This window comes from Rosa chinensis, chromosome 5 (genome assembly GCF_002994745.2).
Source record: "Rosa chinensis cultivar Old Blush chromosome 5, RchiOBHm-V2, whole genome shotgun sequence".
In the NCBI taxonomy this organism is placed as follows: Eukaryota; Viridiplantae; Streptophyta; class Magnoliopsida; order Rosales; family Rosaceae; genus Rosa; species Rosa chinensis.
The window spans coordinates 30,238,320-30,266,287 of record NC_037092.1 but is presented as its reverse complement, the minus strand read 5'-3'; the positions used below and the strand labels follow the sequence as shown (position 1 = coordinate 30,266,287).

Sequence of the window (27,968 nt, the reverse complement as noted above, 5' to 3'; positions counted from 1 at the left end):
GGGCTAGCCAGAGCTAATAGTCTTCTTTTTCTCAATTTTCTCTTTGTAATTTTGTTGCTTTAGTCAGTTTCAGCTTGAGTTTCTATCCATGAGTTGCATCTAGAAATTGGGTTGAACCAAATCTTGAGGAATCTGGGGTCGTCTCGGTACTGAAGAATGTCCTTGAAAGCTGCGATGCAATCGGATAGAAGCTCAGTGAGATCCGACCCAGAATGGTTTCCGGAGTTGAAGTCATTGAGTGCTTGCTTTATCAACCTGGAGGAGCAGTAACTGATTTTCCAGAATTTAAAAACCCAAACAATCCAACAAATATGTGTGTATGTGTGTGTGTGTGTGTGTGTGTGAGAGAGAGAGAGAGAGAGAGAGAGAGAGAGAGAGAGAGAGCACCAGAGGAGGGCAAGAGAGAGTAATGAAGAGGAATGGTGGTGGCCGGCGAGTGTTGGAAGACGGCAGCCATGATGGGAGGCCTTTTGAAATGAGAAACTGAGAATGGATAGACGACCAGATGAAACTTTGTTCATGGGGAAGTGGTGGCTTCGGTGGTGGGAAGAAAAGGAAAAGGAATGGATAGGTCTGGTGGCTTTGTGTTTCCAAGAGAGAATGAATATTAGGGTGGGTGGGCTTAGCGAGCACAGTGATCCCACAACCCTCACCTCAGTTTTTCTAATTTCAGGGGTAATTGGCTGAACCTCCCTCTCACTAACGCGATAGTCTTTGTCCTCCGACGGAAATCGACTCCGAAAGGGTATGCGAAGCGGTGAGCTCTGAATGTTGTGGCTCTTTTGCTGCTAGGATTCAAACCTGGCCTTGACAATTTGTTGTAGCGGCAAGAACCCAAACCAGGATTGGTGATAATAGACGCTGTTGAAATGGGTGGGAGTTTCTGGGTTTCTTGAACTGATCAACTGGTATGGTCTAGTGTTGATTGCGATGGTGTTGGCATGGAGAAACGGAGAGAATAAGAATAGGGTAGAGAGAGAAAAAGAGAGAGAGAAGAAATAAGAAATTTCTTAAGTTTTTTTTTTTTTTTTTAAATAAAAAGTGTAATAAGACAATTTTTTCTCTTGAAAATCAAGTCACATGCATGGCACATGCAAAATTTAACAATTCCGTAACGGAAATTGGTTATAAGTACGACGGTGATACTAAAAAATAAGTCCAGGTATCATATTGATAACATTGTAAGTTCTGGTATCATTCTGAAAGTCTCCTAAGTATCCAGACACCGTTGGTGAATTTTTCCCTAATCGAAAACCATAAGCATCAACTCAATTCTAAACTCTTCATTCTAGCTACTGCAGCAGCTCGAAGCCAGATTGTTCAGCAACCAAATTCACATTCAACTCATGTATCCCATTCAATTCTAAATCCACCCAAACCAAAGAGCAATTCTGTCCAGCATTTCAAGTTTACCTTTGACAGGTTCAATACGATTTGTAGACTGAGCATCGAGCTCCCGAGTTATCACTCCCTTCTTTCGAACCACATAGCAATTTCTCGTCAATTCAAGGTTCCCAATGAATCGAGCTCTAGGAGAAATCAATCCATGCCTATAGACGTCGGAGATGAACCCACAAACGCTAGGAGTGTCGTCGTGAACAGTGAATTCCGGTGAAGGCCGAGAACACTCAAAACAGCAACTCAATCAAAACTCGATTAATGTCAAAACCAAGTACACCAACACGTAGATTACGACGAGAGGATCGATATCCTTACCTCATGCAGATCATTCCGTTTCCGGAAACAGCCGAAGAACCGCCGGAGAACTCAGAGATTCACGGCGTCGACTCTCTTCCCAGAGCTTCCGGCTGAACGATCTGACCCCAGAAAGACGTCGGCGACGGGGAAAGGAAGCGATAGGTGCCGGTGCGGTGGCCGGACGGAGGAGATTCCGTCGGATCTCATTTGCGGGTTACTGGGTCGAGAATCCGGGTCGAAGAGCCCAAAGACCTCTTAATCAATCTGGGGCAATTGATCTGATCCAGCTCTATTTATAGCCTCCCTTAATTGAATTTCAATGGCTACGATGAAGCAGTTGGAATTTTGGACGCCTCAGATTGCACCGTGGATTTTCTTTTTACTTAAAATGAATTTCCATAATTTCCAAACTTCGAAAATTCATAATAAATAGTTCGGATGTCCAAAAAATTCCCTGAAAATAGCCACGGACTCGTGACATCACGTACTTTAATATCAGACTCTTAAATTGAAGATGTAACCTTGTGAAAAATTTTGAAAAATAATCCCAAGCATCTTGCTTATTACCTAGATTATAAATTCAATCTCAAATAATTACACTCTACTACCTCAACTATTTCCGGGGCTCACAGTATCCTTACCTCATGCAGATCATTCCGTTGCTCGAAACAGCCGAAGAGCCTCCGGAGAACTCAGAGCTTAACGTCGTCGACTCTCTTTCCAGAGCTGCCGGCTGAACGATCTGGCCCCAGAAAGACGTCGGCGACGGGGAGAGGAAGCGATAGGTGCCGGTACGCCGTCATGAGGTGGCCGGACAGAGAAGATTCCGTCAGATCTCCTTTGCGGGTTACTGGGTCGAGAATCTGGGTCGAAGAGCCCAGAGACCTCTTGATCAATCTGGGGCATTTGATATGATCCAGCTCGATTTATAGCCTCCCTTAATTGAATTTCAATGGCTACGATGAAGCGGTTGGAATTTTGGGCACCTCAGATTACACCGTGGATTTTCTTTTTACTTAAAATGAATTTCCATAATTTCCAAACTTCGGAAATTCATAATAAATAGTTCAGGTGTCCGAAAAATTCCCACGGACTCGTGACATTACGTACTTTCATATCAGACTCTTAAATTGAAGATGTAACCTTGTGAAAAATTTTGAAAAATAATCTCAAGCATTTTGCTTATTATCGAGATTATAAATTCAATCTCAAATAATTACACTCTACTACCTAACTATTTCCGGGGCTCACAGTTACTATTTTGTTCGTGTTTGATTTCAGTATTCTGGCCTTTTATTTTGTTTGTGGATCGGGTTTACTCATACAAGTTGTCATAAGCTTACCGGGTTTGTTGTTGCAACCCGGTGCACTATTCAATAGTGTAGGGGTTGATTCTACAGGTCGATCAGGGAAACCGTGGCTGAAGTAGGATTCGTGCGGCCATAACTGTAGGTGTTCAGAAGCTAATTTTGTTGCTTAATTTTCTTTAGACTTCCGTTTCGTAGTAAGCTTTTAGGGAGCGTTTACTTATAATTATGTTGACGCAACTTAATTTGTAAACTTTGTGCAATGTAATATATGACTCTATAGAACGAGTCTGTATTGACATTATAGGTTCTAGACATTATCATGTACTTATTTTAAGTTAAAATTTTTACAGGTATTTATTGTTGATGTCTGAACCATCACGCCCTGTGTATTTGTATTTGTTTATTAATTGTACTTGAAAATCAGGGCGTGACAGTAAAGATAGATCAAACCTGCACCTAGATGTTAATTTCCCCAATAGTTATCAATAGTTTTTACCGTATTCATCTTACTTCGTCTATTTTTCTAAGGATCACATGTCCTTCTCAAGTTCCACATCCTCTGCCTTTACTACTTCTTATTCACCATCCTACAACAAGATTTGGTTCAAAGATTAAAGTGAATTATTAATCAGTAATTCGGCTAAATAAGATATAAAACCAAGATATGGTGATATCAATATATACACAAAAGAAGGATGACACTAATATGATAACATATATAATAACTACGTGGAATAATGATTAGCCTTTAACAACTCCTAGACGACTCAAAGGCTTTTGGAATAATGATTAGGCTTTAATAACTCATAAACATAAAAAGGCAAAGGTTGACAAGGCTTTTGGAAATACAGAACTTATCAGTTCAAAGTTCTAAAATAAGTACACATGACAAAGGATTCGTATAAAAACCAGAGCATGTTCGTACTGGAAAGAATGACTAAATTAAGTATAAAGAGGTAAAAATTTAGATTGATTTCAAGGAACCTTTTTCATTACTTTGAAACGTGAGGTTCCAGATGAAAATAGCACAAATAAAAACCTTGAGGAAATTCAGGTTTGAACGTTGGAGCTTCTAGAATCGAAGTGTTCCTCAATAACTGTGAATTGCACAACAATACATACAAGCCTTTCAACTTTTCCAATTACACAAGGAAATTCAAACAGAAAGTAACACATAATATGCAAAACACAATAGACCTGAGTCATCTTATTCAGCTTCTTCAACAATGAGATTACCAACCACTGCAAGTGGCCTAGTGGTTCCTGCCTAGTTGGGTGTGCTCCCCAACCTAAGTTCGAACCCCGAAGCTGTCAAAGTGGCTAGGCACTGTGCTGCAATGCACAGTTGGAGCATTTCACATGCGCCGAAGGGGTTTATCTTGGGCCTAGGAAGCCTTTGGGTTCCCCTTGACAAAGTCAAAAAAAAAAAAAAAAAAACAATGAGATTACCAAAGAACAAATAATAATATCACATAAGACATCTAAGCATCTCTTAAGAATCCTAGCTTGTTCACAGCTTGCATCTGCAAAAAGGATCAAATCGTCTGCAAAAAATAGGTGAGAAATAAAGGGTCCAGAACCAGAAGCATGAACTGGCTTCCATTGACCCACTTCAACTGCAGAATTAATCAAATGTGAGAACTTCTCCATGCACTAGACAAATAAATAGGGTGATAAGGGATCACCTTGTCTAATCCCCCTACTAGCTTGAAATTTCTCAGTAAGTACTTCTCCATTTACGCAAACTTGAAAACTTGTAATTGAAACACAGTCCATAATTAACGTTACAATGGAAGTGGGGAACTAAGCCTCAAAAAATACTATCTCAATAAATTCCCAAATTAGTCTGTAATAGGCCTTGGACAAATCAATTTTCCAAGCCATAAATCCCTTTTGACCACGAGAATATTGGTATTTATGCAAAACTTCCTGAGCAATGACTATATTATCAGATATATGTCTCCCAGGAATAAAGCTAACCTGGTTAGGACTAATAAAATTCCTCAAATAAGGTCTAATTCTTGCGTCTGACATAGACTGATAGATCTAAAAAGAGCCATATCTTGAGGAATAGAGACTTTGGGAACTAAGGCAATTAAAGTATGATTAAGTTCCATAGGAATCTTACCACTTTGGAAAGCAAGTGTCATCATTTCAGTAATCTCACTAGCATATATATTCCAATGCTTCTAATAGAAAAGGGCAGGAAACCCATTAGCACCCGGGGCTTTCAAACCACCAATATTAAACATTGCATTTTTCACTTCGATACTAGTGACATTTCTGCTCATCATTCTTAAGTCATTCTTAGTCAAAGTAGGGAAAAGGCAAAGAATAATAAATCAAGAATCTCCACCAACCTTAAAAGTGAACAAATTTTCAAAAAACCCCCACAACAATGGATTTCATGGTATTAAAATCGGTACATAAACTGCCATTCTTGTCGAACAAAGCCTCAATACTATTTCTTCTCCTACACACCATAGTAGACATATGGAAAAACTTTGTGTTCTTGTCCCCATCTTGGAGCTAGTTAACCCGAGACCTTTGTTGCCAATATAGAGCTTCTTGATCATTCACAACATCATATTCCTTGATTAACTCACCTTCCAATTGACTAAGAAAAGGATTATCCTGTATTGCAAGACTCTTTTGGATCCAAGCTAGATGAGCTAGGATTCTCCTTTTTTTTCTTGAATAAATTTCCAAAGACATGAACATTCCACTCTTTTAAATCTAAAGCAAGGGAACTCAATTTCTCCAAAAGGCTTCCATCATAACCCTGCCAATGATCATTAATAAACTGGAAGTAATTCTCATGATTCAGCCACATAGCTTGGAACCTAAATGGCCTATTATCTCTAGTAGCAGTGATGATAGACTTGAAATGAAGGAGAAGAGGGCAATGATCAGATTTCATTAGAGGTAGATGTTGAATAAAAGCTTCCGGAAAGGCAAGCCTCCAAAGGTCATTGCAAAAACCCCTGTCTAATCTCACTTTGACCCTTTTATCAGTCCAAGTAAAAGCTGGTCCCTGAAAACCAAGATCAATCATTCCACAATTATCAACCCAATTTCTCAATCCACCAAATTTTCCAACAAGTGAGCCCCCATTTTTATCTGCACTACAATAAAGCTCATTATAGTCCCCAATGATTAACCAAGGTAGCTTACATTGTTTAGCAAAAGAAGATAAGTAATCCCAGAGCACGAATCTAATAGAATTAGTAGGACTAGCATACATAGCAGAGAGAACCCAGTCTTGATAACCACTTACCGAAATCTAAACAGTAATAGATTGAATATTATTGTCAATAAGTCACTCCAATTTTGTTCCTATCATAAAGAATCCACACATCTCCTGAAAACCCGCGGGCCTCCACAACTTCAGCATCAGGAAATCCATTTCTTCTAAGAAAATTCTTGACTCTAGCATAAGGAACCCTAGGTTTACAAACAATCAAAACATCCATCTTATGCAAATGGATGAGATCAGGAATAGCTGATCTAAACTTTTTACCTCCAGCTCCACGCACATTCCAACACAACAGTTTAAACATTGAAGCTAAAAGGAGGGGGAGGGGATGATCCCTAAGCATCAGAAACGATGCCTTCCTCATTATGGGAAGGAGAATCATGGTTTTGTGACAGATCACTATTTTCAACAAAAGTGTTCTCTGCATAGCAATCAGCAGCAACAACCACCTTTTCAATTACTGAATTATCTTCACCAATCATGGATTCCTCAGGGGAACAATGCCCAGAGATTGTTGGAACAAACACATATTGCACATTCTTCTTGATTACACGCATTTCCATGAGTGTAATTGTATCTTTAAACACTAGAATTATGCTAATCCTCAAACTAATTTTTGGTAATTAATCCATTGTTATTTATTTATAGAAAATAAGTGGAGTCACGGAAATCAAAAGCAAAATGGCGCAAAAATGGAGCAATTCAGAGTTTTTAGCAAAAAGACGAAATTGTGGAAAGCTTAATTAAACAGTTCAATTGATTAATTATGCAATTAAGCTTAATTAGTTAATTAAGCTCAAAGGAAACGTGCAGCTATGTTATTTAATTGCTTAATTGTTTAATTGCTTGTCACTTTGCGGTCTGTTGGCTTTGCTTTAATTGCAAAGACTAGGTCATAAGATGATAGCAACATGGCCTGCACGTGTCACCTTACCTCACCAGCTCTCTATTCCTTCATTTTCTTTTGTTTTCTTAGCCATAGATATTCCTGGGATCCCTTGTACCCATTATAATCCAAGCAGGGGCCGGATTCACATATAGGCGAGTTTAGGCACTTGCCTAGGCTGGGTTTTTTTTGTTTATCTTGGATTTATATAGGTTGGTTGTAGGCAAGCCATGGAAAAATGGCAGAAAAGGGCAAAAACCAGAAGAATTTGGGGAAGAAGACGTCTACAGTGCGACATTCTTTTTTTTCTTTGATAGCAACTCAAAACGATGTCGTTTTGAGATTTTCATTTAATATTAATGATAAGCCAAAACGACGTCGTTTTAAAACTAAATAAGAGAAAGAAAAAAAAAACCTAACGCACAGTTCAAATAGGACTTGGAACTGACGTCGATTTGTCTGCTACTTACATCGTTCTCCCAAGTCCCAAATTCCCAATTTTGGAGGGCTTCCATATCTCTCTTTAGCCCTATTCTTTAGATTTGTTTGACAATTGAAGAATTGAATATTGCAATTGATCCATTGACAATCAAGTAAGTTTTTTTCTTCATTTTTTTTTTTTTTTTTTTGGGATCGTGACGTTTGATGAATGATGATGATGCTTTGAAACTTTTCAATGTCTCAAAGTCCAGGGCTTATTACATCCTTCTACATCCTTCACATAATCACATTGACAGCTAACAGCTTGACCCATTATGCTTTGAATCCTTTGATGATGATGCTTTGATTCACATTTACATAGCTACTGACCATATTTATGCAATTATGCTATTGGATTTCATCAAATTATGCTACTGAACTTTAACACAAATACACAATCCATTTATGCTATTGAACTAGTGAACTTCATCAAATTAGAATTAGTTTATCCATTTGTATGCATTTCATTATTTTATGGCAATATCTTTTATGCGTAAAATTCAATGATAACAGTTATGAAGAGATATTTTAAAAAAGTATCGAGACCAAAGGAGACTTCATCTTCTACGAAGAACAATGTTGATAGTGAAAGCTCAAAGAAAGATGAACTTGAAGCAATTTTGGATAATCTTCCTTCAGACCCTGCACGTCGAAAGCGTATCTTGGATTATGATCCAAATATTCGTGATGAAGTTCAACGCCATTATTTTCTCAAGGGTCCTTGTCAGCCTCGAAACCATGAGTTTCCCCAAACATTAATAAGTGGAACAAAACGACGTTTTGTCCCTTCTTGGTTTGATGAACATCCTGAATGGTTAGAGTATAGCATAGAAAATGATGCTGTGTTTTGTCTCTGTTGTTATCTCTTTAAACCACATCATGGTGACCAAGGAGGCGGTGATAAATTTACCTGCAAAGGCTTCTTTAATTGGAAGAATAAAAAAGGACTTCAAGATCATGTTGAAGGTTTGGGTAGTGTTCACAACCAAGCTTTACTAAATTGCCAAGCTCTAATGAATCAGAAACAACATCTTGAGTCAGTTATTAGTCGTCAATTGGAATCCTCTAAGCATAACTATTACACTCTCTTGAATGCTTCAATTGATTGTGTTCGTTTCTTGTTGCGGCAAGGTCTTGCTTTTCGTGGTCATGATGAATCTGAATCCTCTAACAACAGAGGAAACTTTCTTGAACTTCTAGAATTTCTTACTGAACATAATGACAGTGTGAAGGCTGTTGCCTTTGAAAATGCTCCTAGAAATCTACAGTTAACATCACCTGTTATACAGAAAGATATTATAAATGCAGGTGCAGTTGAAACTCTTAATGTAATCATGTTTGATATGGGTGATGCACCATTCTCTATTTTGGTTGATGAAGCACGAGATCATTCAATAAAAGAGCAGATGGCAGTTGTTCTTCGCTATGTAGACGATAAAGGCCAGGTAATTGAAAGGTTTGTTGGCATCCAACATGTTAAAAGCACTGATGCACGGTCCTTAAAACTTGCAATAGACGAGTTATTCTCCAGAAATGGGTTGAGCATATCAAATCTTCGAGGACAGGGCTATGATGGGGCTAGTAATATGCAAGGTGAGTTCAATGGTCCTAAGGCACTTATCTTGAAAGAAAATGATTGTGCATTTTATGTTCATTGTTTTGCACATCAACTTCAACTTGCCCTTGTTGCTTTAGCTAAAAATCATGTTCCCGTTGCTTCCTTTTTTTTTCTTAGTGACAAGAGTGGTTAACATTGTTGGAGCATCTTGTAAATGTCGTGATCTTCTTCGAGAGCAACAACAGAATGAAGTTATGGAAGCTCTTCACAATGATGAGCTTTTAAGTGGAAAAGGGTTGAATCAAGAAACTACTCTCAAACGTCCTAGTGATACACGTTGGGGTTCACATTACGGCACCTTACTGAGTATTATTTCTATGTTTTCTTCCACAATTAAGATGATTGAAATGATTATTGAAGATGGAACATATCCTGATCAGAGAGGGGAAGGTAATCTTTTGTTAGCACAAGTGAAATCGTTTGACTTCATATTTTGTCTATTTTTAATGAGACAAGTGTTAGGAGTCACGAATGATTTATCACAAGCATTACAAAAGAATGATCACGATATTGTCAATGCTATGGATTTAGTCAAGGCATGCAAGCAACAACTACAAACAATGAGGGAAGACGAATGTGAATGGGAAACTTTTCTTGACAAGGTTTATTCTTTTTGTGGCAAGCATGGTATCAAGATTCCCAATATGGATGATGTCTTTGTTGCTCAAGGGAAATCCCAACGGAGAGCTGAAAAAATAACAAACCTTCATCATTATCGAGTGGAGGTCTTTTATACTGTGATTGATAGACAGCTTTCAGACTTGAATGACCGTTTTAATGAGGTAAACTCTGAGCTTCTTGTTTGTGTTGCAAGTTTAAGTCCAGATAATTTATTCTCCGCTTTTGATAAGCAAAAGTTACTCCGTCTTGCCAAATTCTATCCAAGAGATTTTTCTGAAAGAGATGTCTTATCACTTGAAGACAAGCTTGATATTTATCTTAATGAAATGCGATCCAACAGTGAATTTTCTCAATTGAAAGGAATTGGTAGTCTTGCTAAAAAATTGGTGGAGACAGGAAAGCACAAAACACATGTATCAGTCTACAAGCTTCTAACTTTGGCTTTAGTTCTACCGGTTGCAACAGCTTCAGTGGAAAGAGTATTCTCAACTATGAACATTGTGAAGAATCCACTTCGTAATAGAATGGGAGATCAATGGATGAATGATAGTTTGCTTGTTTACATTGAGAAAGATATATTCAATAGCATTGGTAATGATGCTATAATGCAGCGTTTTCAAAATATGAGATCGCGCCGTGGACAATTACCGTCTCGTTGATTGAAAACTTGTAATGTAGTTTTTTTTTTTTTTTTATGGAGTTAGCATTTTCAAGTGACTTGAATTAGTATTGATAAACATTTTTTTTTCATTTTTTTTTTTAATATCTTACTAACTTAATTTGAATCTTGCCTTACCTAAGAAAAAATCCTGGATCCGCCACTGAATCCAAGCGTCCATTTCTTAGCAGGAGGGAGATATATATACAACCATCTCTGCTACTATGAGAGGAACACACACAGAGCAGCCACACATACCAAAACAGGGGCAGCCTTTGGGCTGCTCTCACTCTCTTCTCCACCTTCTTCCTCCATTTTCCATTTTGTTTTAGTTTTAGTTTAGGGACTAAAAGAATTACTCACCCAAAACTTCAAGAATTCATCAAAAGCTACTATCTCTACAAGATTCAAGACTTGGGTAATTGTGGGAGTTGTAATTCAAGACTAGTCATGCTAGCTTTTTAGCTATTTGTGATTATTTTTGTTTTCTCCTACACTTCCATACTGTTTTCCCTTTGAATTTTGTATCTTTGATGTTCATAATTATGGGTTGTGAGTAATTTTCTTGTTAGGGGTTAGGGTTGCGTGCCCTAACGCAAATTTTGTGTAAAAGATGTTTAATTTAATATAATGATGCAATTTTCATATGATGGATGCTTATATCTATTTTTGTTGGGTTAAAATGCATGTCTAGGAGCCTAGTCAACTCTAGGGTGTGTATTTTCAGCATGTCTAGGACGGAGTTAGAGGCTTGACCCCCTCTAATTCCTAAGTTAGAAACCTTCAATTTCATATTCGAGGAGTTATAAGCATGGTGATTTACACCCGTTGCGTGATTGCGTGGGCGGGTCGCTTAGCAGTCTAATTCCTCGATCTCTAAGTCTCTTGATGTGAATTAGAGACCCTTGGACCGGCTCTAATTCATGTCAAGTGAGTTCCTACGACCATTGAACCCGAGTAGGAATACCATGAAAGGGAATTTCGGTCCTTGAGGCTTGAACCGCCTTGGATACGACTACCGCCAAAGTAGGAGATTTGCATCTACATTAGATTAGCTTCCGACACATAATATTTGGGTGAATGAACCTCCCAAACACCCGACATTCCCATTTATTTGGTTACACTTTTATTAATTTCTTTGCATTTTTATTAGTTGCTTTCCATCACTAAGTTCTTAGTTTTGATTAGGCTTTGGTGAAAATCAAAGTCGAGCATTGCATGTCTTGGTGCCTTAGATTAGTATTTTTATTCACTCTATTTTCCATTTATTTGCTTAGAGACTTTAGTTCAGACTACCCAAGGATTGTGGGTTAGCCACTAATCCCCGTGGTACGATAATTATGGGCTTAATACTTCCCTATCTTGACACGATTCGTATGCTTGCGAGAGTTTATGCATCAAGTCACTTCTCCTGGCTAACCACAAATGAGACATGAGGATCAAGGTTAGTAACTCCAAGAGAATTAATGGCTCTATGCTTCCTTTGATACTTCACAGTAGCATTAGATCGATTGCTAGATGATCCGGAAACTTTATTTGATACATCCTTCATTGAGAGCCTAGTAGGTACTTTAGCTTTTAGCCTTTGTGTCTTCTCATTCATAACCTGCTTATCCTTACTCTTTTCAACAACCTTGCCACTAATAATCTTCAATTCTATACTCTTCAAAGCCTTGTCTTGGAAATTCTTCCAAAGTTTAACAATGGGAGGGGTGGTTGTAATAATAGGTCTACGTCAACTGTAGCAGAGTCCCCATTATCAGTATGCTCATCACCATTTTGATCCTGAAGCACATTAAACCTGGAACCAGATATTTGAACTTTCTTAGTACTACCATTTTCAGTAGAAACCTTCTTTTTATTCTTGTATGTCATTAACATCCAAGACCCCATATCCCCTTTCAGCACACTAATCTAAAAAGAGGGAACATCAGAGGTCTTATAATTAGTTTCCATCTCTTGTTCTCATGCAGTAGCTTGGGATCCATTAGCAACAATAGATACATTTTCATTTATGACAGCTTCATTAATCTGATCTTTAGAACCATTGTCTTGATGAACATATGGACATTTGTCTTTCACGTGACCATAACATCCACATTCAAAACAAATAATAGATATACCATCATAAAAAACTCCATAAGCAACACCTTCCACTTCCACAAATGGCCTCAATGGTTTACTCAGATCCACTTCGATACACACATGAGCAAATTTGCCCCTAGCTTGACCAATTGTTACCTGATCAACCTTAACAACAGTCCCAAAAATCTTACCAATGGCAGCAATAGTATAGTTTTTGAATAATTTAACAGGTAACCCACAAATTCGTACACATAGAGCCATTTTGCCAATATTCGCAATCATAGGATCAAAATCTGGCCTCCACTTTTGAACCACCAAAGTTTGCCCAGATAAAATCCATGGTCTTCCACAAAGAGCATGGTTCATGTCCTCATCCAGATTGAATTTGACAATAAATTAGTCGTTAGGAAGATCAATCAGTCACCAACCCCCCTTTAACTGCCATTTACGCCTCAATCCTCTCAACAAGAAATCGAAAGTGTTAGTGGAATTTGGTTTTCCCATTAGCTTAACAATCATAGCACATTGCCAATCAAAATCAAGTTTATTGTGAACTTTTCCAGAGAATGAAACATTCATGACCATGAGTACCTTCAGAAAAGGAGTAATCATCCTCCATCATCACAAATTCCTCTGTCATGGTTTGCGTAAATCGATCCACCTGATTCTTCAATGTATACACATAGCTCATAGGGGAATTTGAGGCAGAAGTATGTTGCACAGTGGAGTCCGGTTCCTCCATTTGTAGCGCTTCAAGGTCCCACTAATATCGGCCCCATTCTTCTTCTTTTTTGCTGCAAAAATGAGTTATCCTCAACTCCGCCACTTCCCTGTGGAAGGGCGGAGAAGACAAACATCGACGTCGCCACCAGTCCACTCAAGAAGCCCAAATGGTGCCGGAGATGGTAGGGTCAACGTCGAAGAATCAGAGTCAAGATGTAGCAAGGATTTGATTTCACAGAGAGAAAAGGAGAGGCGCGTGAACCGCGTTCAGAAATTATCAGGCTTCTTAATTGATTATTGTTAAGTCTTACCCACTTCTTAAAGACAAAGGTGTGCATTAATTTCTCAAGTTCTCCGAATGCCATCACCAGGTTATTATATGTGTTAATTTAGAAAAGGTTTTGAATTTGCTTTCAGGTCCCGCTTAAGCAAGGCCTAATAACTTTCTAGGTAAAACAAGAAAAATGTTGATTTCTATTAAAATGACAAGAATAAAACTAGTTACCGTTATGGGAATCTATCTCTAGATTTTTATGTCTACGTACAAAGATGCATTTCAAGATGTTTTCATAATCATAACCATACATAGATATATACGGCATGGAGGTCATAAACAAATATTAACGTTTGACAAATATTTCATGTCTCAACAGATAATGATCCTTACATTATAATAACAATTAATTTATGTTTGATATATGGTGGAATTCAGTTCACTTATGTTCTAACAAATTTGGTGTGTCTTGATTTGCTAGTAGCCGTCACTTAAGGCTTGTGAAAACCTCTTAAACTAATATATATATATATATATTACCATTTAAGGAAAATGGTCCGTATGGTACTTGAACTTTTCCTCCTTATAACTTTTGCTACCTGAACTTAAAAAAATATCACTTTGGTGCCTGAGGTTCTGTGCCCGATCGAGGATTGGTACATATTGCCGTTACCTCCGTTACGGAACTTACCAGCTGACAATTTTAGAAGGGCATTTTCGTCCTTTCATGCTTTTTTTTTTCCACCCTAAGCATTGGCTCTTCTTTGAATCGATTCTAGTCCAGCAAGAAATAGAATTTGTAGGCAGGTTCTTCCTCTTTGCTTTCTCTAACAGATTTTCAGCTTCAAATCCTCTCTCTTTCTAGCTACTTCTTCTTCTTCTTCCCCCCTATCTCGCTTCTGTAAATCATATATGAAAAAAGATGGAACTACCGCCCATGTCCTCTTGGAGGCCCGTGGAGGACATGGGTGGCAGCGGCGGTGCTGGGCTGGACCAAAAAAGAGAGGAAGAATGGTCAAGAAATGGGGTTTTCATCATAGAAGCATTATAAGGTTTTCAGAAAGAAGGAATGGGTTTGATTTTTCTTTAGTTTCAAGTTAACTAGGTGGGATGAGATTGGAATTGAATTGGGGAAGAAAATCCAGAAAAGCAAAGGGGGAAAGAAACCCAAAAAGATAAGAAGAGGTTTGGAATTTGATGATTTGGGTTGGCTTCTATACTTCGGATGAAATTGTGTGTATTGCCTTTCAAATGAACTGTTACCACTTCATGCTTCAGTTGTTTTCCTGTTTTGCTGAAATCATTGAGGCTATTGTTGCAATTCATATTGATGGTGAGAGATTGGAATTGTCATAAATCAAAGAGAAAATTTCACAAATGGTCACTCAACTATGACTCATTCGACACTTTGGTCACTGAAGTTTCAAATATATCACTTTGGTCACTCAACTATTACACTGTCAATCACTTAAGTAACTTTATTAATTTTTTTCATTAAAAAAATTATAAAAAATACTCTTTGGGTGACTTAAGTGATTGACAGTGTAATAGTTGAGTGACCAAAGTGATATATTTGAAACTTCAGTGACCAAAGTGTCGAATGAGTCATAGTTGAGAGACCATTTGTGAAATTCTCCCTAAATCAAATTGATAATTGATAGCAGGATTTCTGTTGGGTGAAAAAGGAGAATGCGTTTGACTGTGATGGAAATTGTTCAAGGACGAGGGGTTGATAAAGTTGTTGGGGTGGAAACTGAAATCATGGTCCAAGGAATGATGGTCAAAGATGGGGGTGGCGATGAAGGAGGTGGTGCTGATGAGGATCTGCAGCTCGTGTCCTCTCCCACCCTCAACCTGGATTCGACAAGGATTTTGATGTTGTGGCCACTTTCTGGTCTAGCCCAAAACCACTGCCGCCGCCCATGTTCTCCCATGGCCGCTTTTCGGTCCAACCCAGCACCGCGGCCGCAGTCCATGTCCTCCCATGGCCACTTTTCGGTCTAGCCTAGCACCACCATCGCATTCACTGTAAAAAGAAAGAAAAAATTATAATAATAAAAAAAAAGTAAGAAAAAAGAAAGGGTAAATTGATCATTTTCAGTTTAAAATCCGTAAAGGACGTAACGGCAATATGTACCAATCCTCGGTCTGGCAAAGAACATCAGGTACCAAAGTGATATTTTTTGAAGTTTAGGTATCAAAAGTTATAGGGAGAAAAAGTTCGGGTATTGTACGAATCATTTTCCCTACCATTTTCATAGTGTTTCTACATGAGATAGAGATCATTAGCAGGTGGTTCTTAAACGATCATTTACATACAATATAGTAATATAAAGTACATGCTCACAATTGGATTCATTGGAATATATGAGGTGACACATAAATAAAGTGGTTGAAACATTCAAATGATGATCTCAATATCAATGTCATCAAGGGCCTATAAATTTTAGATTCGGCTTATTGATCTTATTTATCCTCCATGAATTTTCTTTAGTAGCGTCCTTGTCGAGAATGACTGTTGGCATCCTTTATCGATCCTCTTCGTATATAGTGGTTTCTGTCGGCACTTCGTTGTGGATCATCTCCACAAATTTATTCTCCAGTTTTGGTACTCCCGTCCGAATGTTCCACGGTTCCTATTTCTATACTTAATTCACGGGTTCCTTCCAACGGAGATTAGCCTATAAGTTCCACGGTTGTGGTTCGGTTCTGATGTGTTGATTTGCATTGTTGTGTATTGTTCTAGTATTAGGTGTGCCACAAGATTTGGGTGCCATAGAAGCTTATTTGTAGTGCCTCAACTTTTAGGTCGGAATTGCTTTGGCTCTACCAAACCTTATAATTCATATCAGTACCTCAAAATACCAAAAAGAGGTCATCATAAGCTTGCAAGCCCTAGTCAACTATAATTTATTCCACACAACTACTCAATTGATCACACACCAATTGTCATAATTCACCTAATCAATTCCTAACCCTCCACACTAAATACTCACCGACAACCTTAGCCACAAATTTGTTGGTCCCTTAATGCTGTGTGCAAAACCACCACCAAATTTCGTCCACTCTTAAATCCCTCCACAAAAAACCACACCTAATTTGCAAACCATCATTAAGAACCATACCCACCCCAACCGAAATATACTAATGATTTCCATCACATTAACGAGGCTTAAAAGTCCCCATGATCCACTAATACGCTGAATTAAATATTCAACATATATCCCACATTATCTCTTTAATAAAGCGAAATTTAGAATTACGAATTTTGTTTTTTTTTTTAAAGAAAGTCAGTACGGTTGCTCTTAAATCTTGATCATTAATGAAACTGCAGAATACATGGGAGGGACATGAAATCTGAACCCCAAATTACAATAAGTATAGAAAGAACATCCCGAGATAATAACGAGAGTCTCAATAAAAACTATGTATTCTAACATGCATCAATTAGCGAAGAGTGCACAACTGGCTACTCTATTCACTTTACAAAGGTGGTGACATACCGAAAATTATTCAATAGTCTCAGACTATCGTATCTCTATAGTCTACAATCTAATTAGTTCATATGGTCTTGTTTTGATGATGATTAATATATTTTCCTTTATTGTTTTTTGGCCTTTACATATATATAGAAGCATTTTTAATAGTTGAAATTACAGATTCGTAGTGGTCTTAGAACACAATTATTACTTTATCTTAGCACGAAAAATTCTATTATACTCTAAGGGCTAGATTGGGATTGCTGTGATTTAAAAAAAAAAAAAAAAAAAAAAAAAAACTGATGCTGCTGTGTTGTGAGAATAAAACAGTTTCGTGTTTGGTAAATAATATTTGTAAAAGTGCTGTCAATACATAAAACAACTGCAGAGTAAAGTGTGTTTTGATTCACAACAGCTTCTAAAAGCAACCTCTAGGCTACTTCTAAAATCTGATGTCAGTGACATATAACTTTCAATTAAAACTGTTTTTTATTTATTTACCAAACATAATAAATTCTAAAATTTTGAATAAATTTTTTTTTTTTTTTTTAAATGAAGCAATCCCGGGACCTAACACAAAACTGAGACCCATTATTGCAAGACCCACATTATTGATTATTATGAGAAAGAGCTGTTGTATACAAGCCGCCGTATCTAAGAATTTCATTACCAGCATTATTCGATTAAATAATAAAAGGGAGACTAATTAAGTAATGTAGTTAGGGACACGTATTCCCGTATTACCATAAATAATTTCACTCCAACGACACGTCGCTTTCGACCACAGAATTGTAAAAACAACGACACGTTGTACACGATCGGGAAAAGTCAGTCACAACTGAACTCCTCTCACTGATCGGATAAGTCTCACCGTGAAATCGGACGGGAAATCCCCCACCACGTGGCTGCCTCGAAAGCAGTGCAAAGAAGCAAACACGGAATAGAAAGATGACGCGTGTCCACGTGCAAGAAATTGAGAGGCACCAGAACAGAACCTCTCAACAGATTTATGTCCTCCACACCCTGGCAACTCACAAGTTGCAACCACCCTGAAGAAAATTCTGAGAGAGAAGAGAAGAAGAAGAGAAATTCAATCACCGAGTTTGTTATAGAGTTCGATTTCAATGGTGTAAATCCGCCACGTGTCAGATTCCGGCGAAGAATTTAAGCATGGACCACCACGACTACAGCCACTCCCACCACCACCACCACAGCCAGAGCAGCAGCCACCACCACCACCGGCACAAGTCCCACTCCGACGGCAACCTCTTCTCTCTCTGTCCGTTCTGGCAGTCAGGGTCCCAAACGTCGTCGTCTTCCTCTTCGACTCAGATCCTACAGAGTGGCGTCGACGGATCGAAGTCGAAGCCCAAAACGGTGTCGTCCGTCGCGAGATCGCTGCTCCCGCCTCGGCGCCGGCTCCGGCTCGACCCTGCCAGCAAACTCTACTTCCCCTGTACGTCGTCGTTTCTCAAGTTCAACGCCTCTGTTGACTTTTTATAATTTTTAACCGCTTTTCTGTGACGTTATCTTAAGCTGTGAACATTCTTGAATTTCGTTTTTTAATTCTCAATTTACGTTTTGACTTTTGGTTTACTCAACCTGCGTTTTTATAAAGTGCTTCCTAAAAGCACTTATTTTATGACTTTTGATTTTTTTGGCTTCAAAGTATACTTAGAAAAGCGAATTTTTTTTTTTAGTTTAGCACTCTGATCATTTGTGTATCGATGTCTTAAATTTTGAAGATGAACCTGGGAAACAAGTGAAGAGCGCGATTCGGTTGAAGAACAGTAGCAAGTCTCATGTAGCTTTCAAGGTATTTCCTAATTTATTCTTTTATTCCTTTTTAGTCCCTGTAAGCTATGCTCGTTTACATTTTTCATTTTTGTTATATTAAGATAATTTTGGTCACTTGCAATTTAAGCAAGGATTTAGGATGCATTGTATTTGTTATATGTTGCAATTTTTGAATTGTTTTTCTGTCTTTGTTTTTTAATTAAAAAACTTCAATGACTCTGCTGCAACAGTTTCAAACTACTGCACCGAAAAGCTGTTACATGCGTCCTCCGGGTGGTATTCTTGCTCCAGGAGAGAGCATAATTGCTACTGGTAATGGCCTTGCAGTTGCTCCGATGTTACAAATGTTATGTATCGGATATTCGTATTGATGTTCTAGTGATGGTTCATATGAAATTTGTACGGCTTCCATTTTCTTGTTTTGATTATGGGTATGTTGATGACAGTGTTTAGGTTTGTGGAACAACCTGACAGCAATGAGAAAAATGTGGATCAGAAGGCCAAGGTTAAGTTCAAAATTATGAGTCTGAAGGTGAAAGCTGAAACGGACTATGCTCCTGAGCTGGTAAATATAGTGCTCTTCCCTCTTTATGCTTTATGCTCTCTGTGGCTTGTTAATTGTCCGTGCATACACTTTCGGGAAATTTGACTGCCAGTTTCCAATTGATCCTTTGTTGATACAGTTTGATGAGCAAAAGGATCAAGTAGCAGTTGAGCGAATTTTGCGGGTTGTATTTTTAGATGCAGAGCACCCTACTCCTGTAAGTTGAAATCTGACTTGTTTAATAGTACTTGTGTTTTCTTTTTATTGAGAATATTCAATATTCTAATGATGACACTGTTGTTTCAGGCTCTAGAAAAACTGAAGAGGCAGTTGGCTGAAGCTGAGGCTGCACTTGAAGTGCGTAAGAAACCTCCCGCAGATTCAGGTCCTCGTGATGTTGGGGAAGGCCTTGTAATAGATGAATGGGTATAACTATTACCTCTGATATGTATATGTCAGTAGAATGAGCTAAACTTTTCATGTTCTCTTTCTCTAAAGTGACTTGGGTTGTTTTTTTCAGAAGGAGCGAAGGGAGAAATACCTGGCTCGGCAACAGGTCGAAGCAGTAGGCTAAGCGTAAACCCTGATTAGTAGCTTTTGTTGCAAGTTAATTTGGCTTTGATGAGATTTTCTTTTGGTGTAACATTGCATTCTTTCTGCTCATCAATCTTTGGATAAGTGGTAGAGGAAGGTGGAGAAGTAATAGCCATTCTTAGTTATGGTAGCTGAGAAATAATATGTTCTCTTGTACAATGTACATAATGAGTTTTGTCCTGGGATGAAATGGGTGAATGACTCTTTAGGTATCAGCGTTTTTGTATATTCTTATGTTTGAGGTGCCCTTTCATTCTTTGAATTTCAGTAGTAAGAACTTAGATTGGTTTTCATGCAAGTACTATATTTTGTGTGCCGTATTCAACATTGTCATTTTTTTGCTTCATATTAGCTACTGGTTTTTAACCGTGGCCATTACTATAAATCTACAATGCTACAAGCTTCCCTTTGATCTCCATGGTGCTTTTCTCATCTTGAATTTCATTTTTGGTGTCCATTTGGCATATATGCTTTCATGCTCGACATACCAGTAATTGAATGATGTAAATTCCAATGAGGTTGGACTGGTTGCAATCATATCCTAAATCCAATTGATACTACAATACTCAATTTTCAAAAAGGGTGAAAGGAACTCTCATCTCAACTACACCCTACTCCATTCGCTATGGCATATCAATTAGGCACTTAAGTAAAGCAAAGCATTTGAAGAGAGAATCAGACAGAAAAGTGCATCCTCATCTCTCAAATACTCGAACAAAGAAATATTGATTCAAACACTCGAACTTTGAATCTGAAAAGAATGCATACATCACGAGTGCAAATCTCTCCCATATTCTAACAATAAAAAAGGAAAACAAACCAGGACCTATTATCAACACATCCTGTACATAACCTGTACATAATGGCCAGAGAACTTGGCCGGCTGGCAAATTGCCTGAGCACAAAAGCAAAGAAAAGACGAGCATTTCAATCTCTGTGAATTCTTCTCAATTATCCGGCAGCTGAAACTTCTGAGAACCAAAAATTTGATGCGAGCTGTTTTGAATGAAGACGACCATCCCACATTTGGTGGCATTGAAACTTTGCCATAATGGGAAGGTAATAGTCCCTGAAATGGTCTTCTTGGCTGGGACGTCCTTAACCGTGCAGAGCTTTTCGAGTCTTCGAACAACATAGTCGTTGGACAGGACGCGTCCTTTGTTCTCTCCCGAGGGGCAGTCAGTGACTAACCCACTTTCATAGAGCGCCACCATCACATTGGCGCCATTGCTATCCACCTTTGTCCTTAAAGCTCCTGTTAGAGATACTTGTAAGGAGTCTGGAGATGGTCTTTCGAAAGTTGCCTGCAGAAAACAAAGTTTCTTCGTCTAATTAAACTAAATGTTGGTGATTTTCTCTAAAGGCGCCAATGCAGCCAGTTTGCAATCAAGAGATATATATAAAGCAGTTTAAGTGAAAAACTCCAACAAAAGCGGTCCCATGGTCTAGTGGTCAGGACATTGGACTCTGAATCCAGTAACCCGAGTTCAAATCTCGGTGGGACCTTTTTTTTTATTTTTATGTTTTGTTTGTAAAGTACTCTATTTTACTCACTTAGATCCGAGAAAATTTTTCCCAAGTTCAATCAATGGCCTATTTTACTCATTTAGATACTAGATCAGGTAAAATTTACCCAGGTCCTTTTGTTTGTATAGTACTTTATTTTACTCCGTGAGATCTAACAAACCCAGATTCAATTATGGTACTCTATTTCACTCACTTAGATCAGCCAAAATTTTACCCCAGTTCCTTTGATTAAAGCAGATTTATCACATTCACATTAACTTCATGTAATCTAGGAGTGTGGATCCTTCATCCGTGAGAGGCACATCATCCCTCACTGGCTCACTTTGCATGAGTAGAAAACAAATTAAAATTAGCTAGGTCACTTCTAAGTCCATTAAATGTGTAATCCTCCGATCATTATGAAACTTATTATTTTGATAAAGAAAAGAAAAGCTAAAATTAAAATAATGCAACAAAATAAGAGAGGAAGCATAACTAACCTGGAATGTGGGTGCAGCATATCTGGTTGCCTGCTTGATGGAGGTTAGCAAATCATTCTCATCGTTGCCAACACATTGAGCCGTACCTTGAACCACCACCTGAGGCGTGAACATGGTGTCCTGCTTCAAGGCCTCAATATAAGCCTTTTGCCGAACGGTCCACTGGCTCGAACCGTACGGGTCCTTCCACCCCATGTAGTCCCAGTAGTCCACGTGGTACGCCAGCACCACCACCGGAGGCACGTCACTCCCGTTGAAATCCCCTCTCCCAAGCCTCGACAGAAGCAGCTCCGCCACCGGCGAGGTGGTGCAGCCCTGCGACGAGAACAGCTCCACCAGCACCGGCCCGCTCTTCCTCTGCTCCTCGGCCGACACGTCAGCTGTAGCCGCTGACGTGTGTTTCTCATGCGTGGCCGAGGAGGAGGGGGAGGAGGAGAGGCCTTTTCCAAAGCAGGCGAAGAGACGACGCCCCATTGTAATGCGTCTCGTCGCCTAAATGGGGAAGACCGCGGCGGCGGTGATGATTATTTAGCTAGAAAGACGGTGGGAGAGAAGCTAGACAAACCTAGGGAGTGAATGCAGGGTGGGAGAGTTTGGTGAGGGATTGGAATATAAGGAGAGATGCAACGAAAATGTGATTTTGGTTTTGTTATGGAAAACAAGAGACGGATATGTGTAATGTGGAAATGAGAAATGGGGAGGAAGGTGTGGGTGGTGGAGAGGGAAAGGTGGCGAAGAATATTGTTGCGAGGTGGAAGGTGACAGATGGGGTGGTTTGGTTTGGTTTGGGAGAACAAAACGTTGCGTTGCCGACAAGGAAATGGTTTTCGGGTGACACGTTGATTGTCAGGGTTGGGCTGGATGTCAGTTTTGCACCTGATTTAGCTGGAAAGGCAGGAAAGGAAACTAAATGGGAAAGGTGTCGTTTTAGCGTTGGCTTAAAGCACAGCTGGCACACTAACCTTCCGGCAACGTTGAGTTGTATTGTTGGTTTTCTTATGGGGTTTTAGTTACCTTTTTTTTTTGTTCTTGGTGACTAAACAATGGGGAAGTTCAGACCAAAATAAAAAATGAAAAACAATGGGAAGTTTTAAACCACTTGGTGTAGGCGAAATTTCAATGGGAGTTGAGGCCAGCTGATATTGTTGAAAAGAGAAACAGATCTTGTTTTTGATGTTGGTTTTGACCATTCAGGTCTTCTTCACAGTTTTGGACGGCAAATTCCGACGACAAGTATGTTGTTTCCTATGGAAAATGGTGCTTTGCATGTAATGTCGTTGGTTTTGGTAATTCCATCTGTTGCAAAATGTGTATCCACCTAGTCAATGACTAAACAATAGACAATATGAGCCACAAGTCTAAACTCTTATCTAGCATTAAGCAAAGGTTCTGAAAGAGTGAAATTTTTAACAAGTTCTACCACACCTAAGTGTGAAATCTCACTTTACCGTTTTAGCTAATAAAAACCTACTCGATCTGTAACAATTTTGTTTTACCTACACGTGATTTCTTACCTTGCCCATTTTGCCAGAAACGGATCCTACTTCTAGGAAAATTGTAATTTACCTACATGCCAAATCTTACTTTCCCATTTTTGCTAAGGAGATCGTTCCTTTTTTTCTTTCAAAAAGTTCATTTTACCTATCACCTCCAAACTCTTGCTTAGTTCTAAAAATGTATGAACGTTTCTCAACATTGGGTTAAAGCTTAAAGGATAGTACTCAAATTTAAAAATAAAATAATAAAATAAAAAACTGGATGAGAAAAACTAGATTGTAGACTCGCCTTTTGGCGCAAGGCTTCTCTCAACGCTCTGGAGTCGACTACGAGGAGACATATTCTCCCGTAATGGATGTCATAACTTTCCGCTACCTTGTGAGTTTGGTAGTTTCTAAAAAACTGAACATATATGCACCTAATGGATGTGGTCACAACGTATCTTTATGGGGATCTAGATACGGAAATATATATTTATGAAGGTTCCTGATAGACTTCAATTACCCTAGTGGCTCTAGACCAAGGAGTGCATTTGCAATAAGATTGAAATGCTCACTACATGGATTGAAACAATTCGGACGGATGTGGTATAACCGTCTAAGTGACTACTTGATTGGGAAGGGATATGTCAACAATGAACTATGCCTGTGCGTTTTCATAATGAAAACAAGTTTCGAATTTGCAATTGTTGTTGTTTATCTTGATGACATGAACATTATTGGAGCCTTTAAAGAGTTAAGGGAAACAACTGAACACTTGAAATCCGAGTTTGAGATAAAAGATCTTGGGAGAAAATGTTTCTGTCTCAAGTTGTAACTTGAGCACCGTGTTGATGGTATCCTAATTCACCAATCAGCTTATAACTAAATGATGCTTAGGGGCTTTAATGAAGATAAAGATGGCATAAGATGTTATATCCTGTACCAAAATTTAACTCATTACTAGTTTACAATCAAGGTTCGAAAAATTTCTAGGTGCTAGTCAAATGGTGGCCAAGGGACTAGTGCCTAGGCGGTTTTAGGTTTTTTTAATTTTAATTTATTTTTATTCATATAAAATATAAATAAGAGTATATATTTATAGGACAAAATACTGTTTACTCCCTATACTTATACAGAGTAGACATTTTAGTCCCTCGCCTTTCAATTTCACCTAAAAAGTCCATAAACTCTTCAATTTCACCCAATTGGTCCTTGTAGTCAATTCTCCGTCAAAATCTCCGTTAAATTGCTGACGTGGCATTCTTTACACAGTAAAATGTCTATTATACCCTTACTTTATTTTTTTTTATATTTTTATTTTTTTCTCTCTCTGTTTTTTCTTTTTCTCTTTTTACCTATTCTTCTTCCAGCTCTCTCTCCTCCTCTATTTATCTCCATTGTCTTCATCAAAAAACAACCAGCTCTCTCTCTCTCTCTCTCCATCAATTCAACCTCCACCCTAGTACTGGCCAAAACTGAAAAATCATCAGGTAAAGGAATCCAAAACCCGATGAATACACCTTCTTAGAGAAAAGGCTACGCAGATTAAAAAGATTACTACCAGCCCCAGCAGGGTTACTATCTCCGCCACCGCTCACGATTGTTGTTGTTGCTACCACTACTGCCGCCGATTCCTATAGCACTATTCATAACGTCACTTCTATAACTCATATGGCATGGGTTTAACAGGTTTTACCCAAGGAAGAGGTTTCGCGACGAACCTGCCAAACCGGGCTGCTCTGACCCAGACTCGCGGGCCACTTCCTCATTGACTTGGACTCGCCCGTCGAGTTACTCCTTGAACACGGCACGATATTCACCTTCTGGGGAGGTTTGAATTTGGGTAGGGCACAAGAATTTCCTGTGGATCTGCTCAACGAAAACGGTTCTCCTTCTTCCTATCCATCTTCTTCTCCTTCTCTTTCTCACTACCCTCACTCTTCTTCTTGAACATGTCCCTCCACCACTTCAATGCGGTCACCACCGGAGCTGTAGTTGACACTTGGGCTTAGGTTCTGGGTCCGGAGCAAAAATCTCTTCCGAGTTGGGTCGCAGGTTCTAGTCGAGAAGGTTCTTGGGGGCGGGGACGAGGTAGAGAGGGAGAATGACACCATTGACTAATAACTCATCAACAGAGGTGAGATCAGGTTGCGGGCAAGACGGTCTGGAAATGGAGAGAGAGCTGGTTGTTTTTTGAAGTAGACGGAGAAGAACAGAGGAGGAGAGAGAGCTGGAAGAAGAATAGGTAAAAAGAAAAAAACAAAAAAAGAGAAAGAAAAAATATATAAAAATAAATAAATAAAGTAAGGGTATAATAGACATTTCAACATGTAAAGAATGCCACATCAGCAATTTAGCTGAGATTTTGACGGAGAATTGACGGCAAGAACCAATTGGCTGAAATTGAAGAGTTTAGGGACTTTTTAGGTAAAATTGAAAGGCGAGGGACTGAAACGTCTTCTCCCTATAACTCTATAAGTATAGGGAGTAAACAGTATTTTGTCCAAATTTATATATAGACTTTTGTCTTTTGAGAAGAAACTTTATATAGACTTAACGGGTAAATATAAACGTATTATATATAAGAATAATAAGAACATTTTTTTATTCCCACATTTCAATGCTAGTCAAACATGTATAACCTGATGGGTTCCCCATTCAACACAAACACCCAACAAACTACATTAATTAGGCACCAGAAAAAATAAAAAATCTGGAGAACCAAAGTACATCGTCAAACTCAAGGCCAGAACCCGACTTCTCTCTCGTTCGTAATCTTCTCACTCCGGTCGACCATTGCACACAAATACCGAAGAATTTATCCAAGGTGAGCTCCAATCCTCTCTCTCTTCCCCTTTCACACTTTTAGTGAAGTCTGAACAACTATAGTTTTCTTCACTGTGACCTCAGTTTCGCCGTGAATTTGGATTGCTCAGGTTTTGCGATGATGACTTAAGTTTATATTGGGAATTTGGATCCTAAAGTGAATGGTTGGGATCTTAAAGATGAGTTTTGGATGTTCGGCGTTCTTTGCAAGCAGCGTAGAAAGCTCGACTGACGCCCAATTGCCCAGGTGCCTAGTCGCCCGCATAGGCCGCCTAGGCGGCCATCTAACCTCAGCCCGCTCAACCCAGCCGATTTGGCATTCCTCGACTTGGAGAGCGAAGAGTGCTAAGATTGAGATTATTGGTTATTTGTATTTGTTGTTTTGAAGTTGAATTTGGTCGTTATCCTTACAGGATTGGAGAATGTTAAAAGAGGATTGGGGATTGCTAAATCGATGAGAATCTTGGAGTTCAAGTATTAAGAATCCTAAATTAGAAAACCCAAGTTTAGGAAAAATTATGAGTAAATTGAGTTTATTTTTAGGACTATTTCAGTTTATTAAATCCTCCAAATTTAGGGTAAAAATCATGTTAGTCCCTGATTTTTTTTTAATCAAGATCATCTCTAGACTTCCCAAATGCATCATTTGTATTCAATTCTCATAATTCCCTCTAATCGTGACATCATTTAGTGAGTTGGCACCGACAAGCATAGCCCACTATTCAGACTTTAGACTATAAGAAGGGCAAAATGGATATTTTTTCTTACTGATAAAATCTCTCTTCCACATCCTCATCCCCTCTCAGATACTCGGCCATAAGCTTTTCCACTGCGAACCCTTGACGTCTTTTCTCCTCGCGGCTTCATTGAACTTCTCCTTTAGCTCCGCCAAAACTACAGCAATCGAGTAACAACAAGTTCCTTTAAAATGTGATTACTTCTACAGAACACACACATCAATTTCACTCATGCAAAACATCAAACACCTGGTAGGTAACAAAAACACCAACAAACCTCGTGTCAATTTCGACCAAACGGCGTCGCTCTTCTTCTGCTGAAGCATGAACATCTTGGTGATCAAATTGCAAAACAGGTACACAAACTGCAGGAATTACATGGAATCAAATATGTGATCTTGTTGTAATACTCGATAGCCATGTCAGAGTGCACAAGCCAAACAATTGGAATCTGCAACCTATAAGCCTCTAGAATCATCGAGGACTTCCGCTTGGAGTTGAAGACGACAAGGCAATCCAACAGCTGAGTGGAGCCGGAGACGATCTTCTTGGTGAGAGTATTCGTGGATGGGGTGTAACAGAGGGAGTTGGTGTTGACGAACATGAAGCGGAGTTTTCTCTGGGCCATGGTGGTGATGAATTGGATTGCGTTGCGAAGGCAGATGAGGGTCCTGTCGGAGTCGATGATGGCCATGCCGTTGCGGTGGCCGTAAGTGAACTGCAATTAAAGTGGATGTGGCATAGTGACGTGGCGGCCTAAATGGGTGTTAGTGCTCAAGAGCTTCTGTATCACTATGGAGTGGAGAGTCATCATACTAGGGTTTATTACTCTAGGGTTTTCCAACTGTGGAGAGTGGTGAAATGACTGAGAGCTGAGGGGGCGGTGGTTTTGGTCGTC

The 27,968-nt window shown here is 38.9% G+C and overlaps 5 protein-coding genes and 1 non-coding gene across 6 annotated transcripts; 3 read left to right on the top strand and 3 right to left on the bottom strand.

Moving 5' to 3' along the window:
* Positions 1 to 8,145: 8,145 nt before the first annotated feature.
* LOC112203615 (zinc finger MYM-type protein 1-like) lies at positions 8,146 to 10,528 on the top strand. The gene is made up of 2 exons (XM_024344552.1): positions 8,146 to 9,223; positions 9,366 to 10,528. Exons 1-2 carry the CDS (start codon positions 8,146 to 8,148, stop codon positions 10,526 to 10,528), a joined length of 2,241 nt encoding a protein of 746 aa, XP_024200320.1.
* Positions 10,529 to 11,929: 1,401 nt separating this feature from the next.
* On the bottom strand, positions 11,930 to 12,978 carry LOC112203614. Its single transcript, XM_024344551.1, has 3 exons — positions 12,532 to 12,978; positions 12,262 to 12,441; positions 11,930 to 12,214 (listed from the first exon to the last, which is right to left on the bottom strand). The coding sequence occupies exons 1-3, from the start codon at positions 12,976 to 12,978 to the stop codon at positions 11,930 to 11,932; spliced, it is 912 nt and encodes a 303-aa protein (XP_024200319.1).
* A 5,125-nt stretch (positions 12,979 to 18,103) lies between these two features.
* LOC112164643 (vesicle-associated protein 4-1) lies at positions 18,104 to 20,327 on the top strand. Its single transcript, XM_024300907.2, has 7 exons — positions 18,104 to 18,544; positions 18,834 to 18,904; positions 19,116 to 19,197; positions 19,332 to 19,450; positions 19,569 to 19,646; positions 19,736 to 19,855; positions 19,950 to 20,327. Exons 1-7 carry the CDS (start codon positions 18,259 to 18,261, stop codon positions 20,001 to 20,003), a joined length of 810 nt encoding a protein of 269 aa, XP_024156675.1. The 5' UTR covers positions 18,104 to 18,258; the 3' UTR covers positions 20,004 to 20,327.
* A 346-nt stretch (positions 20,328 to 20,673) lies between these two features.
* Positions 20,674 to 22,742, bottom strand: LOC112164641. The gene is made up of 2 exons (XM_024300906.2): positions 22,030 to 22,742; positions 20,674 to 21,327 (listed from the first exon to the last, which is right to left on the bottom strand). The coding sequence occupies exons 1-2, from the start codon at positions 22,501 to 22,503 to the stop codon at positions 20,971 to 20,973; spliced, it is 831 nt and encodes a 276-aa protein (XP_024156674.1). The 5' UTR covers positions 22,504 to 22,742; the 3' UTR covers positions 20,674 to 20,970.
* Positions 21,458 to 21,529, top strand: TRNAQ-CUG. The gene has a single exon. It is a non-coding gene; the product is annotated as a tRNA-Gln (tRNA).
* A 4,393-nt stretch (positions 22,743 to 27,135) lies between the features above and the next one.
* On the bottom strand, positions 27,136 to 27,764 carry LOC112203613 (ribosomal protein S2, mitochondrial-like). The gene is made up of 2 exons (XM_040505816.1): positions 27,449 to 27,764; positions 27,136 to 27,227 (listed from the first exon to the last, which is right to left on the bottom strand). Exons 1-2 carry the CDS (start codon positions 27,762 to 27,764, stop codon positions 27,136 to 27,138), a joined length of 408 nt encoding a protein of 135 aa, XP_040361750.1.
* Between the last annotated feature and the right edge of the window lie 204 nt (positions 27,765 to 27,968).